General features: G+C 34.8%; 2 protein-coding genes across 2 annotated transcripts in view; one reads left to right on the top strand and one right to left on the bottom strand.

Annotated features, from left to right (window-relative positions):
* The window catches only part of LOC139499564 (uncharacterized), a 690,384-nt gene that overhangs the window by 467,362 nt on the left and 206,338 nt on the right, over positions 1-16,684 (top strand). The gene's annotated exons all lie outside the window — the stretch shown is intronic.
* Positions 10,138-13,534, bottom strand: LOC139499570 (uncharacterized). Its single transcript, XM_071288306.1, has 2 exons — positions 12,865-13,534; positions 10,138-12,045 (listed from the first exon to the last, which is right to left on the bottom strand). The coding sequence occupies exon 2, from the start codon at positions 11,726-11,728 to the stop codon at positions 10,436-10,438; it is 1,293 nt and encodes a 430-aa protein (XP_071144407.1). The 5' UTR covers positions 11,729-12,045; positions 12,865-13,534; the 3' UTR covers positions 10,138-10,435.

Below are 16,684 nucleotides of genomic sequence, written 5' to 3' on the forward strand. Positions count from 1 at the left end.
GATATAAATCAGGAGATTAATCATTGTTTTAGAAGTAAGGAATTTTTATATTGTACTTATTTGGGTAGATACATGTAACATTTATTTTGTCATAATACCTGTACACTCAGCATTCTTCATGAAAACTATCACACTAATTTTAAATCATTTTAGGAAAGCACTGTGTAAGCAAACATTTCAGTAGGCAACGAGTCTTTAGGCTGACTGTAAAAGTCTGTATATTATCTGAAAAGCTTAGTTCTTGTCAACTTCATATTCAAACATTTTAATAGATGTCTCCCCAATTTGGTATATTTCTTTTATCTTAAAATTTTAGCTTTTTTAAAAGTAAAGTTCATTTATTTTTCAGCCCAGCCCAGAAATATGTGGTTACCTCTAATATGGCTGATTAAGGGAAAGGTGGCCTGGCTCACCTCTAACAAAGGCTATATTTATTGTCAATGCAGACATTTAACCTGTACAACACCAGATGCTGTCAAGTTTGGGCCCCTGGCCATGGCTCTTCTTTTTTTATTATTCATCTTACATGTACATTTCCTTTGAATTTGTTTTCTTATTTGTACTATGGTCTTTGAATATCTATCTATATATGTACTACATTTCATGCTCCAACAAAAATATTAAAATGTATACATTTTACTTTTTCCTAGCTTCTCTCGTGTGATAGCGTTACCTTTTTAGTCACTATTTATGTGTTGCGTTTAAATATGAATTATAACACTAGTGACTGAACAGGTAAACCAAATACTTCTCAAGAAACAGAAAAATAAAGACTACTTGGAACAGCACCAGACTATGTATGAATAAAAACTATTCGGTGAGCTTACTTTTGGGTGCTGCGTGCTTCTTAAAGAAAGCTGACACAATTGTCTTTGGCAGGCAAGATAACTTGAAAATAATCCACCAGTTGACACAACTAAGTTTTCTGTGTGATTATTGTGTGGGTAGAGCGAGCAGGGTGATGAACTATTCGGTGAGCTTACTTTCGGGTGCTGCGTGCTTCTTAAAGAAAGCTGACACAATTGTCTTTGGCAGGCCTGAAAATAGTCAAAACCAAGGATTCAATAAAAAAGAGTCTTTATTTCTTGATAGCGTATGGCAGAGTCTATAATATATATTACATCACAACATAATAATAGACAGCAAACTAACAATATCCAAATTTCCTAAACTAAGCCTTTACATGGCTTAGTATAATAAAACCAAATAAAATATGAATTTTAAAGATAAAACATTCTGACTGATGTCTATTCCTGAATAAGGAACGTGATTTTATAACGCCTTAACCAAACAGATATAAATTTCAAATTGTATTTTTGACTAAAGATTTATAAATTTCAAATTGTATTTTTGACTAAAAAATTCTTAAACATTAAATTTTATCATCTTTATAAAATATTAAAACTAAATATAAACAATCTGCATTGTTTAAAATGACTCTCCATAGACATGCCACAATGAAACATGTAATTAATCTCAAACAAGTTTATATACAAAATACTATAATTAAAACAAACACTTGCAAACTAATTTGCATATCAAGGGGGGATAACTACTTAAGTTATCTCTGGGGACCTAGCTCACATACTAAAATAAAACATTCTGGGACTACTGAGTTAATTTACTCTAAAGTAAAATACAATTTAAATAAAGTAATATATTTAAATGCACTTAAATTATAGGCATCAGTCTTAACTATTAGGATAGTAAATAAACAAAGTCTCAAAATATAGAAATCACAAGGCTGGAATGGGAAATTCAGGAGAACTAATGTTTCTTTGCTTATACAAGCTTTGTTACTTGGCGACAATGGAAAACTAACATTAATGTATTGAATAATAAATGTATAACACTAACCATGACTTATTTTGGCTCTAAGCTGGTGAAAATACACAATATTATTTGTCCCGCAATTTTGTCGCAAGTAAACCCTGAGTTATCTCCCATATAAATAAATCTATGGCAGCCCGCAATACCAAAACTTAACTGTACATTCAAGATATGTACACAGTGACATAATTAAACAATAATAGTAAACTAAAACTATTACAAACTAAACTGTAACTTTGAAACAAATATATTTACATAAGTTATGTTTAAAATTTCTGTTTACCAAATTAAGTACTTTTTGCCAAAAGTACATCAGTTAACTTTTCAAATAGGATATGAAGAAACGCTTTGGATTTTCATTTTTGACGGTTTCTTAAATAATTTGAATTAAAAACCCAATATTTAATTCAACTAATTAACCTTTCAAAATTGAATAAATTACCTTCGTAGTTTAAAACATAATAGAAAAATATATATAAAATATGTACTCACCTGAAAATAGTCAAAACCAAGGATTCAATAAAAAAGAGTCTTTATTTCTTGATAGCGTATGGCAGAGTGACGCTAATCAAGAAAAAAAGTGAATCCATGGAATTAAACAAATTTTCAGGTTTTGAGCCAATCAAAATTTATTTTACAAAATTTTCAGTGTAAAAGTGGCAGATTATCGTACCACGTGCAAAACCACTCATTGTCAATGTGGCTATTTCTATTTCCTTCTTTGTCACTTAACTTGTCAAAATACGTCTAATTACATAAAGTATTTACTTGTTAACCCTTACAAAAGAACTAATGGACATTACATAATTTAATCTGTCACCTTGCTTTTTTTTCATAGACGAGATAAATACCTACAAGATAACTTGAAAATAATCTCTCTTTGTTTAGCAGATTTACACCTTATATTTCTGTATTAAGATAGATAATAAAGTGAAAGAAAACTTGTGAACCAAACTTCAAAATGTATAAGCCAAATATAAAATTAAATTTCCAAAATGTCTAAAATATTGAACATAAAAATAAGAATATTCCCTATAAAAATCTAAAAGAAATTTAATGCAATTTCTAACTATGACAACTCCCCACAAACCTACCAGCTTTGGACCCCAAAGCTTCAAAATGTTAAATTCATCTTTAAATATTCAAATATAATCTTCATTTCACATGAATTAATTATAAACACATCTGAAAAAAATACCAAACTGACAGTACAGTATATTCAAAAATGTCAAACATGATAACTTTATTACAAGAATGATGTCTTTGAATTGTACATGTATAGGATTTTCATTAAATCGCACTGAATATCCTCCAATAAGTGTGTTGAGTCGAATCCTTCACGATTACTTGATGTGTACACACGGAACTGAATATCTTCCATAGAATTGATTAGATGAAGCGAGTGTTTTCCTATAATTACGGGTTATGAATCGATGCGGTCAGTACAGCAACATTTACGGTAATTCAGTAGCAGTTTCGTTGTATTCCATATGAACAGAGACCATAAAACAGAATAGTGTCTTAAGCATGATACTAATATTATAAAACTGAAAAAAAAATACATGTTATATACACAATAAAAATATAAGTCTTGTTCATCAAGGTCATATAAAACTAAGGGGAGATAATCAAGATATGCCATATGAATATTGATCAAAATAAGAAAAACTTAGTATTTACATCTTTGTACAAAGAGTTCTTCAAAAGTTAAACCCAAATGGAAACATTACAATATAAAACAAGATTATCTTTGTCTTTAAATCCTTTTAATTCAATCAGGTGGTGACTACCGCTCAAAACCAAAAAAAATAAGATAATTATCCAAAATAATAATGGTTTTATAAAAATGTTTATACAAATGAGGTCAAATCAGCTGCAGATGCTATCTTAGTTTTATTTGAAGAATCTGCTGACGGATTTAGAATATTAGCGAATCCTTGGTGTGTCACATAGACGTAGGCATTGAATGGTTGATTTAAAATATATGGAAGCTTATAACGATTCCTTAAGCTAAGTGAAATTGTTGTGGGAATCTGAATACTTTGCTCAGTTAACAAATTAGTTACTTGAAAGGATGACCATGTGGCAAATAATTTACATGAGGGAAATGCGGCAACAGTCAATTCTTTAACAGATGGTTTGGAAATTTTATAATAAGATGGGCACAAAGACAAGTTTAAACTAGGTACAATAACACAATCGCCACCTGAAGTAATTTCTAAAACCAAAGTCGTACATCGGTTATGTTTTGATTTGTACAAATAGCAAATTAAAAATATCAAAAACAATAAGACAATTATACTCAAAATAACTGATGCGTGTACCCATGAAAATTCTGAAATAAATTGCTGAACTTTTGTTGAAAAATCATTCTGTGGTTCTTCAGTGGGTCTGCGATATATAAATGATGGGGGAGTTTGAGATTCTACACAAGAGAAAAATTGCATAACTGACATAACCATTGCCATTTTTGGTGCTTTACAATACATAAGACTGACACCTATGAGAACAAAAATAGCCATATAACTACATAATATATGATCTCTAAAAGTCTGGAGCCAACACTCTTTGGCTAAAAATAGTCTAGATGCTTGTTGAAACTCTGCACCATTTTTCAAACATTGAATGATATCTTCTTGATTTGTTGATTCAATGATGACACACAAACTTATAAGGACTATGAAGGTTGAGAAGAGCAGACTGTTCCAATTCATCAGAAAATAGCCTACAACGATATTGAAACGGAAAGTTAGATGGGCCTTGGTCTAATTTGACTGTATATTTGAGCTCTAAACATACAATCTAGCACTATAAACTACAGAATTAACTGTAAAAATATGACAACCGCTCATCCAAATTTCGAAAACCCAATACATTGTAAACCACTTATCTAGGATAATGAAACTCTGAACAAATAAGAAACTTGTCTGTACACCGGTGTTTTTTCTTCATCCAACATTTACCATAAGGCATTGAGTCAAGTTTGTATAGGCGAGATGACAAAATAGGAACTAAACTATCCAAGGATATCAATGAACATAAAGTGGGTAGATACCTGTGTATCACTTAACATAGAAGGGAGGACACCTGTGTATCACTTAATATATAAGGGGGGATACCTGTGTATCACTCAAACATATAAGGGGGGATACCTGTGTATCACTCAAACATATAAGGGGGGATACCTGTGTATCACTTAACATATCAGGGGGGATACCTGTGTATCACTTAACATATCAGGGGGGATACCTGTGTATCACTGAAACATATAAGGGGGATACCTGTGTATCACTTAACATATAAGGGGGGATACCTGTGTATCACTTAACATATCAGGGGAGATACCTGTGTATCACTTAACATATCAGGGGAGATACCTGTGTATCACTCAAACATATAAGGGGGGATACCTGTGTATCACTTATATAAACAGATAAGACAAAATAGGATATTAGGCCGTTACAAATCAAGGTTTAAAAAGGGATTTTTTTCTCTTTCCTTTCTTGGTCCATCTACTGTTTATGTAATCCAACATATCCTGATCAAAGTTTGTATCAGGTTCCCAAGTATTTGTGTTATCAAGCCATTTAACATACATCTCACGACGTCCCTGTTTGCGTCGACCTTCGATGATTTCTTTAAAAGTATACTTTTTCAATGGGTCAATGACGGGTTGGGGAGGGGGTTGCACTACATTGTCATGTGCGTCTTGGATTTCTGCATCATCTTCTAGAGATTCTGTGTCTGAATCAGGTTCTGGGGATCATTTTGATTTCGTGGGTGGACAGTCAACCGTTGACGAACTGGTTCAGGGCGAGTATAGAGTTGAAGATTAGTAGCATTCATGAGGGATTTATGTTTCTTTTGGTCAGACTGTCTTCTTAAAGCATATGTGTGATTTGGACCAATCTCTTCAATATGGTATGGACCCTCAGCTTTGTCACAGAGTTTACGTGACATTCCTGTTGGAAATTTGTGTACTTTGATTAGAACCAAATCACCAACAGCAAAAGTTTGGGTTTTTGCTTTCTCATCATGGCGAACCTTGTCTTTTTCCTTGTTCACTGCCTCATTTTGATGTGCAATTGTGTGTGCAACTTTTATATTGGAAATAAATTGGTTGAGGTAGGTTTTTGTGTCCTGAGGCCAATTATCTTTTGGTTGTAGAGCTATATCAAAAGGAATTTTCATATCCTGACCAAACATCATGTAAAAAGGAGAAAAACCTGTAGCTGATGAGACAGACCTTCTGAAAGCCATCATTATACTTGGGATTAAAGAAGGCCATTTATCATGACTTTCATTGCAATAAGTACGAAGAGATTGAGCAAGAGTATGGTTTTGTCTTTCCACAGTACCATTTGTGTTTGGATGGTAAGAAGAAGTGTGGTGTTGAGTAATTTGAAAGATTTCACATATAGCTTTGACAATCTTACTCAAGAAAGCCTGTCCCCGGTCACTACAGAGGACTCTTGGACTACCGTACCTAGTTACAACTCCATTGTAAAGATTTTCTGCTATTTCTTTTGCATTTTGAGTCTTCATAGGAAATCCCTCACACCATCGACTAAAGGCATCAACGACTAACAAAACATACTCATAACCATCTGGTGATTTAGTAAGTGGACCAAGAACATCAATGTGCCACCTATCAAAACGACCAACTTGGGGCATTTTTGTAAGAGGAGGCCTGTTAGGGTTACAATTTTGTTTTGCTCTTTGACATCTGTCACACGATTTGACATAATCAATAACATTTTGGTGCATGTTATTCCACCAATACTTTTCCATTAGAGAATTGTATACTTTTCCCGTACCAATGTGACCTCCAGAAGCTAAAGAGTCATGATAAGACTTTAATGCATCAAGTCGCAAACTCTTAGGAAGGGCAATTTGTCTTTGGTACCAATGATTTAAAACACCATCACTTAAACTAAAATACTTGCTTTCTGAGACCACCTTGTCTCTAAGCTTGCGATCATCTGGTAACTCCCCTAAAGAAAGATAGGTATAGATTGCAGTGAAATCAGGACACTCTTTTTGTAATTGAGAGAGAGAAACTTTGTCATCAAATGTTTCCTGAACATTTTGAGCTTCAATAGCAGCTACCATAGGGCTTTCATGTCCATCATCAACATGATCAAACTCATAAATCAGTTTTACCTCTGTTCTCCACTTTGGTTTATACTCATCAAATTCTTCTGCATCAGAGAGTACATCTTCAGACTCTAATGGTTCTGACAGAGACGTAGTATCATCAGAGGACTCCGAAAGAATATCTTTTGACAAGGATATAGCTTGAACAGAATCAGTATTGAAAGGATTTGGGATACGACTAAGACAGTCAGCCACAACATTGCTTTTACCAGGTCTATGAATGATAGAAAACTGCAGATCTTGCATTCTTAGTGCCCAACGTGCCAATCTACCTGTGTGTTTTGCTGATTTTAACCATACAAGGGCACTGTGATCAGTGACAACAGTAAAGTGACTATTTGCTAGATACGGGCGATAGGTTTCTACACCTTTTAAGATTGCCAGACATTCTTTTTCAGAGGTGTTGTACCTTTTCTCTTCTTTTGTTAAGGTTTTGTTTCCATAGGCTACAACATATTCTTTATTCTCAAAATCTAACTGACCAAGAACAAAACTGATAGCTTCATCTGACGCATCACATGTTAAGATGAAAGGTTTGCTAAGATCAGGGTAAGCAAGTACAGGAGTTGTTATTAAAGCCTGTTTTATAGATTCAAAAGCTGTTTGACACTTAGGAGTCCATTTGAGTTTGACTGGTTGATTTTTGTGAGTGAGAGCAGTAAGAGGACAAACAATCTTAGAGTAGTCTTTAATGAAGCGGCGGTAATAATTTGCCATGCCAAGAAAACTTCTGACCTGTTTCTGGGTTTTAGGTACTGGAAATTCGTTAACAGCTCTGGTCTTTTCTGGGTCAGCTTTTACACCATCTTGAGAAATGTAATGACCTAAGAATTTTATCTCTTTCATAGCAAAGTGGTATTTATCAGGGTGCAATTTAAGATTTGCATGTTTGAGTCGTTCAAATACCTGAGAAAGATGATTTAAATGATCCTGAAAGTTTTTGCTAAACACCAGAATGTCATCAACATACACTAAAACAAACTTCCAATTGAGACCACGTAAGACATCAGACATCATTGCCTGGAAAGTGATTGGAGCATTCAGGCTTAAATTAAAATATTGTTTGTTTGCCCTTTACTGACCGACCCTATCAATTCGTTCCGCCTGAAAATCTTTTATTTGTATTTACCAGCAAGATTTTATTTTATTTTATTTTTTCGTTCCTACCAAAAATCTTATATTTGTATTTCCCGCTCAAAACTTTTTTACCGGAATCCTCGGGTTTTATCTTTACGTATAAGGTCCAGTCCGTTTGGTATCACCTGAGCGTTTGACATGAACACTTGCATTTGAAGTTTCAAAGCATTTGTTTGAAATCGATGTTGAACGCTTTCTGAATCATGATATGAAGTACGTTACTCTGTACCTTTAAACTTAAAGAGCAGGGTTCATTTACAAAAAAGTTCGTTTGATACAAAAGTATTAACGTGTGTACAAATTAATTTGTAAACGGACGTTGTATTCTATGTAGGGATGGCCTTTTGTGATCCCAAATCAGAATGATTATGTTAACGATGTCGCTAAATTATTTATATCTGACATGAACCAAAAGTGACAAAACCCTGTAAAGTGGAGAATATCTGGCAGTAAAATCGCCAAGTTTTCCATACAGATCATTTTTAAATGTGATGCAAAATACGTGCACTGACAATTGAGTTTTAAGTCTTATAGCATTTTTATTGGAAAAAAAGGCACACACGAAATTTGTAACTCTCTAGGGACTTTTTCTACTAGTAATATATGTCTGCCCGGACATTATCTTACCAGTACAAAGTTATCTCTTATATATTTTTTTTCAAAACTAATAGTCCCAGCGGAAAACTTATTTGCAAAAACAAAACGGACAAAAAAATGACATTATGCAGATTTTGTATCTATAAAATAAAATATTTTACCTACCTGCCTACCCATGACAAATAATATACCGAGCCAAGTTATTTTCTTGGGGAAAAAAATAAAATATTTTACCTACCTACCTACCCTGTTTCAAAACATAGGGTCGGAAAAGGGCAAACAAACAATATTTTAATTTCAGTGAATTTAGGCCTCATCAATCCAAAACTCATACGTTTAAACTGATATACTCCTGTTTGAGTTATAAAAGCAGTTTTGGGCTTACTCTCTTCTGTAAGGGGTACTTGATAATAACCAGACTTCAAATCAAGCGAACTAAAGTACTTGGCCTTGTTTTCACCAATAGCATCAAAGACACTCTCCATGTGGGGGAGGGGGAAGGATTGAGGGAGACAAAGTGAATTCAGCTTGCGATAGTCAATCGCCATTCTCATAGATCCACCTGAACGTTTAAAACACATGACCACTGGAAATGCCCAACTAGAAGAAGAAGGTTCAATTATGCCACTTTCCTGCAACTCTTGAACTTGTCTATCTTGTTCATCCCGAACATTAGGAGGTTGTCTGTAGGGATTTAACCTAACAGGTGTAGCCCCTGGGACTGTTTCTATGTTGTGTTTATAGAGATGTGTACAACCTAATTCATTTAAAGAGGTTGCAAATGCTGACCTGTTCTTCTGTAAAAAATTAGAGAGTTCAGATTTTTCATCAGAAGTGAGGCAAGAGTTTGACAGATCAAAGTGAAGGTATGTGTCCTTCTGCTTGATGTTTGTTGTTGATACTACTGATATATGCTTAGTATTGTCATCAAGAGGGTATATATCATCAATATTGACCTGTGACACCTTAGCAATTTCTTTGTGTGGTTTTAACTGAATATCTGAGTGAGTTGGGTTTAAAAGACGCAAACAAGCTTTACCATTCTGAACGTTTACTAGACATTTTGCAACTACAAGATTTTTAAGTGCTGGACAATAAGATTCAAGAGGTTCCAATAGAACAGTACTATCATGAGTTTGCCTTGAAACCGACACAGGGATATTAATTTCTGAACGTTTTGGAATAGTAACAGCTTTTATTGTCCTTACTAACCCTGCCTTTATAGATATGGACCCTATAATCATCTTGGGTTTATTCATTTCTAATGTAAGGTCATCAAAATTTATAAAAGCACCTTGATTTTTCATGAAATCAAATCCAAGAATTAGAGTGTGATGTAACTGATAAAGCACATGTACGGTTTGAGTAAATTTTGTGCTACCCACTGTAACAACAATACGGAGTGAACTATATCAATTTTACCCAAAACTGCGACCTGATTTCCATTTGCAGCTACTACCTGTCTCACATTACCTGGCATAAGATTATGATTGGCATAAGTTGTCTTATTGAGGAAGTTTTTGCTAATTACAGAAATGTTTGCACCGGTGTCAATTAAAGCTTTGGTTGTGATTTCCCCCACAGTGACTTGTGTTGTACATTTTTCAGAGTCAAGAGACGTTATAGTAAAAATGGTTTCTGATTCTTTTGTTTTTACTAGTTCCTTATCTTTGTGCCGACCCTCAGACTGTTGCCTTAAGGCAGGCCCGTATCCCTATGGGTATTGCCTATAGCCTTGTGACATCGCCTTAATTCTTTCATCACAAACAGAAATAAAATGTCCTGGGGTCTTACAATGATGGCATATCTTTTTAAAAGCAGGGCATAATGACCTTGACTTACAAGACTTACCACAGCCTTTACAGGGTCCATTTTGTTTATTAGCATAATTTGGTCTGCTGTTCTGATAACTGTTCTGTGGTTGCATGTTTTGCTGAGGGTATTGAACTGCTTGTGGATACTGCACTGATTGTTGCTGTACTGGTTGATACATATATGGCGGTGGCATCTGAAATGGCTGTTGATATGGATTAAAACACATTTGTTGATTATTATAAGCACTTGTTGAATTATCTATCTGTTGTTTATTTTGTGGAGGTGTAGAAATAGCGGCAACCGATTGAAAGTGATTTGCCAATCTTTCTCTCATGGAGTTCTCCAGTGATGAAATGGCTTTGTGTATGGTATCTTCAACTGAAGTGTTGTTGGTTTTTCGCATATTTACTGTCATTTCAGCGGTGACAGCTATTTTTAGTAAATCAGTCATAGAAGTAGGGTTTTGCGGGACAACTATTTGCTGAATTTGTTCTTTCATTCCCCTATATGTTAACTTTATCAAATATTTGTCTATAACACTTCTGTCTTTGTTATAACCTAACGCCCTATGAATGTATTCAGTAACAGATTCGTGCTCTAATTGCCTGAGATTTGTTAACCCTACATCATCTTCTTCTAATGGTCTAAATCTATTTAAAAAGGCAGTTTTAATATGGTTTAATGAACTGTTTACAGAAGTATCTAGCATGTGCCACCACTGTTTAGCGATACCATCTAAGTAAAAAGGAAAGCATAATATTGCTTCCCATTCTTCATATCTTTGAAGGGTAATAAATGACATAAATGTAGTCCACCACTGTGCAGCATCAATGTTACCGTTAAAATGGGTCATATTGACGTGTACCTTACTTCTACCTAAGTGCCCTTGTTGATTGGATTGGTTTTGAACTGGAGGTTGAGCTGGTACTGCAGCATGAATCTGCTGTGGTACGGTACCAGTTGGTTGTATTGCCTGTATGAGATGAGCTGGAGCTTGTTGTTGCTCAGCTGGTATCTGTTGAACTGGCTCTGGAGCTGGTTGTGGCACAAGTGGTTCTGGAGCTTGATTTTCATTGTTGGGCGGTTGATGGACCTGTACTATTTCCTCTGGTGCAATCTCAATCAAGGGTGCCTCTCCATTGTGTGCATTCATGGGTTGTGGCATGTTTGCAGATCTCAGCCAATAGCTCATAAATAACCGGGACTTTTGGGCCTTCCACCAGTTGACACAACTAAGTTTTCTGTGTGATTATTGTGTGGGTAGAGCGAGCAGGGTGATGAACTATTCGGTGAGCTTACTTTCGGGTGCTGCGTGCTTCTTAAAGAAAGCTGACACAATTGTCTTTGGCAGGCAAGATAACTTGAAAATAATCCACCAGTTGACACAACTAAGTTTTCTGTGTGATTATTGTGTGGGTAGAGCGAGCAGGGTGATGAACTATTCGGTGAGCTTACTTTCGGGTGCTGCGTGCTTCTTAAAGAAAGCTGACACAATTGTCTTTGGCAGGCCTGAAAATAGTCAAAACCAAGGATTCAATAAAAAAGAGTCTTTATTTCTTGATAGCGTATGGCAGAGTCTATAATATATATTACATCACAACATAATAATAGACAGCAAACTAACAATATCCAAATTTCCTAAACTAAGCCTTTACATGGCTTAGTATAATAAAACCAAATAAAATATGAATTTTAAAGATAAAACATTCTGACTGATGTCTATTCCTGAATAAGGAACGTGATTTTATAACGCCTTAACCAAACAGATATAAATTTCAAATTGTATTTTTGACTAAAGATTTATAAATTTCAAATTGTATTTTTGACTAAAAAATTCTTAAACATTAAATTTTATCATCTTTATAAAATATTAAAACTAAATATAAACAATCTGCATTGTTTAAAATGACTCTCCATAGACATGCCGCAATGAAACATGTAATTAATCTCAAACAAGTTTATATACAAAATACTATAATTAAAACAAACACTTGCAAACTAATTTGCATATCAAGGGGGATAACTACTTAAGTTATCTCTGGGGACCTAGCTCACATACTAAAATAAAACATTCTGGGACTACTGAGTTAATTTACTCTAAAGTAAAATACAATTTAAATAAATTAATATATTTAAATGCACTTAAATTATAGGCATCAGTCTTAACTATTAGGATAGTAAATAAACAAAGTCTCAAAATATAGAAATCACAAGGCTGGAATGGGAAATTCAGGAGAACTAATGTTTCTTTGCTTATACAAGCTTTGTTACTTGGCGACAATGGAAAACTAACATTAATGTATTGAATAATAAATGTATAACACTAACCATGACTTATTTTGGCTCTAAGCTGGTGAAAATACACAATATTATTTGTCCCGCAATTTTGTCGCAAGTAAACCCTGAGTTATCTCCCATATAAATAAATCTATGGCAGCCCGCAATACCAAAACTTAACTGTACATTCAAGATATGTACACAGTGACATAATTAAACAATAATAGTAAACTAAAACTATTACAAACTAAACTGTAACTTTGAAACAAATATATTTACATAAGTTATGTTTAAAATTTCTGTTTACCAAATTAAGTACTTTTTGCAAAAGTACATCAGTTAACTTTTCAAATAGGATATGAAGAAACGCTTTGGATTTTCATTTTTGACGGTTTCTTAAATAATTTGAATTAAAAACCCAATATTTAATTCAACTAATTAACCTTTCAAAATTGAATAAATTACCTTCGTAGTTTAAAACATAATAGAAAAATATATATAAAATATGTACTCACCTGAAAATAGTCAAAACCAAGGATTCAATAAAAAAGAGTCTTTATTTCTTGATAGCGTATGGCAGAGTGACGCTAATCAAGAAAAAAAGTGAATCCATGGAATTAAACTAATTTTCAGGTTTTGAGCCAATCAAAATTAATTTTACAAAATTTTCAGTGTAAAAGTGGCAGATTATCGTACCACGTGCAAAACCACTCATTGTCAATGTGGCTAAAAATCTAAAAGAAATTTAATGCAATTTCTAACTATGACAATAGGTTGTAGTATGGTCTTCGACGCAAAGCCTGGTTCACACCAAACAGCAATTCTATTTATTCCATATTAATCACCAGAGGTAGAATGAGGGGGCCCAGGACCCCCCATTTTTTTTAAGGGAATCACTTAAGCGTGACGGGAGCGGGCTCCTCTTAGGCAGCCAGCCAGTCCCTACTTATGAAAATTTCTAGATCCGCCACTGATCATGACAATAAACATTAACAAGTAAAACTAACTAATAATCCTGACTATATGTATTACATGAAATGGTTGCCATCAGAAATGAAAATATAGATATTCAAAGTAACACAAGCTTGATTACACGTGCAACCAAATATAAAGCACTATAAAAGGCTAATACTAATATGAAGCTCTCATCTACAGAAATCATGGCCGGATCCAGCCATTTTCAAAAGGAGAAGTTCCAACCCAGAACAAAGGGGGGTCCAACTATATGTCCCCATTCAAATGCATTGATCAGCCAAACCCCTCCCCCCCCCCCCCCCCCCCCGAATCTGCTACTGAGACTTCAAAAAAAAAAATTGTCAAGATTACAAACAACAACGTGATATATTAAACTAGAGGCTCTCAAGAGCCTGTATCGCTCACCTGATTCTACTTGGGTTTTTGAAATCATATGAAAAAATATAAAATTTGGCTAAAAGTGACAACACAACCTCATTGATAAGGAAAGGAACATGTTTAATTTCATTCAAAAGTCCCCCACTGGCGGCCATCTTGGATGGTGGATCGGCTACAAAGTAACAACACTTGGTCAGCACCTCATAAGGAACATTCATGCCATGTTTGGTTTTATTCCATTCAGTGGTTCTCTAAAAGAAGTCATTTGTATGCATTTCCCATAGGGTCCTATGTTAAACTAAGTCCCCTGCTGGCGGCCATCTTGGATGATGGATCTGCTACAAAGTAACAACACTTGGTCAGCACCTCATAAGGAACATTCATGCAATGTTTAGTTTTATTCCATTCAGTGGTTCTCTAAAAGAAGTCATTTGTATGCATTTCCAATAGGGTCCTATGTTAAACTAAGTCCCTGCTGGCGGCCATCTTGGATAATGGATCGGCTACAAAGTTACAACACTTGGTCAGCACCACATTAGGAACATTCATGCCATGTTTGATTTCATTCCATTCAGTGGTTCTCTAGAAGAAGTCATTTGTATGCATTTCCCATAGGGTCCTATGTTAAACTAAGTCCCCCGCTGGCGGCCATCTTGGATGATGGATCGGCTACAAAGTAACAACACTTGGTCAGCACCCCATAAGGAACATTCATGCTATGTTTGGTTTTATTCCATTCAGTGGTTCTCTAAAAGAAGTCATTTGTATGCATTTCCCATAGAGTCCTATGTTAAACTAAGTTCCCGGCTGGCGGCCATCTTGGATGATGGATCGGCAACAAAGTAACAACACTTGGTCAGCACCTCATAAGGAACATTCATGCCATGTTTGGTTTCATTCCATTCAGTGGTTCTCTAGAGGAAGTCATTTGTATGCATTTCCCATAGGGTCCTATGTTAAACTAAGTCCCCCGCTGGCGGCCATCTTGGATGATGGATCGGCAACAAAGTAACAACACTTGGTCAGCACCTCATAAGGAACATTCATGCCATGTTTGGTTTCATTCCATTCAGTGGTTCTCTAGAAGAAGTTCAAAATGTAAAAAGTTAACGACGACGACGACGACGGACGACGACGGACGACGACGACGGACGACGGACGCCAAGTGGTGAGAAAAGCTCATTTGGCCCTTCGGGCCAGGTGAGCTAAAAATATAAGAAGACAGTTAACAACATGTTGAAGAAAATTATTTGCAATTAATATTTCATTCCAAATCCCATTACCATAAAACCATCTTTTTCAAGTATTACTAGATCTGGAAATTAGTAATAACAACACTTAACTTGTACCATCAAAACTAATTGCATCTTCTAAGACAAAAGTCAGATATTAAAGATATCAATCATTTCTAAACATGTAAGTATAAAATGTAACGTTCTCAAATTTGAAAGGCCTTCTGTACAAATGCTGTAGTAGTCCATTATGTCAAGTAGTAATCCTCAAAAGTGCATGTAGGTTATATACTATTTTATTATAAATATCATTCCCCATTTTATTAAGTTTCCTTCCATCAATATAATTAATCCTGGTCCACCAATAATACAATTAAAATCACAAATAAGTAGAAAAAAAGCGCTATGCATTCATATTGCTTGGAGTGCAATATTCAAATAAAAATAACATACTCACAAACCACTGATCTCAATATAATCAGCTAAAATACGGCAAGCTTTTTAGAAAAACTATTACTTGTCATGTAGTGATATATACAGAACATTAATGAATAAAATCACTCGATGGTAACATTTTCCATACCAAGGGGGATAAATCCAGATTTACTTTTAAGTATCAAATGATTAGATGAACAGCTAGAGTTATTTCCCATTGTACCACGTTTTAACAGTCCTATCCTCTACCGGTTACAAGAGCGCAATTATTCGTAATGCATTTTCCATAGGGTACCACTAGTGTTCCGTATTTTTTTTCTCGAAGACTACACAAACTAGCGAAAAACGGGTGGCAGTTCCTGTTACTAGAAATGCCAGTGTTGCATTACAACCAAGAAAAAAATATAGGGTCATGCGGCTCAAATTGCCATAAAATGCAGTTGAAAAAAATAGTCTACTTTTTTCGCTTAATGAAAAAGGCATATTTTTAATGGCTCCGACGTGCAGAAATTGAAGATGTTTTCTATACTTCGTAAAATGGGAATATGATTTTCGGCAATTTTTAAACCTAATTGGATAAGCTTTCGATTAAATGTAATTCCAATCCTGTATCAACCAAACAGAAGCCGTATAGGATTCTATTCTGAGTACCATCTTGCCGGTTAAATGTAAACAAATAATTGCGCTCTTGTAACCTACGAATTTCACTTGGAAAAGAAATAGAAAAAGGGGGGGGGGGGGGTAAAACATATAGATCAGAGAAATACAGATGCTAAGGCAGCAACCATTTGATTTTCGGGGGGGGGGGGGGGGCTATGGTTTTTTTTTCTGGACAAATTTTTTTCACAACA

The sequence above is a fragment of the Mytilus edulis genome, chromosome 12 (genome assembly GCF_963676685.1).
Source record: "Mytilus edulis chromosome 12, xbMytEdul2.2, whole genome shotgun sequence".
Lineage (NCBI taxonomy): Eukaryota > Metazoa > Mollusca > Bivalvia > Mytilida > Mytilidae > Mytilus > Mytilus edulis.

What these genes read in the sequence shown, in the direction of transcription:
- LOC139499570 (XM_071288306.1), bottom strand. Translation starts at nt 11,728, where the DNA reads ATGAGCTATTGGCTGAGATCTGCAAACATGCCACAACCCATGAATGCA.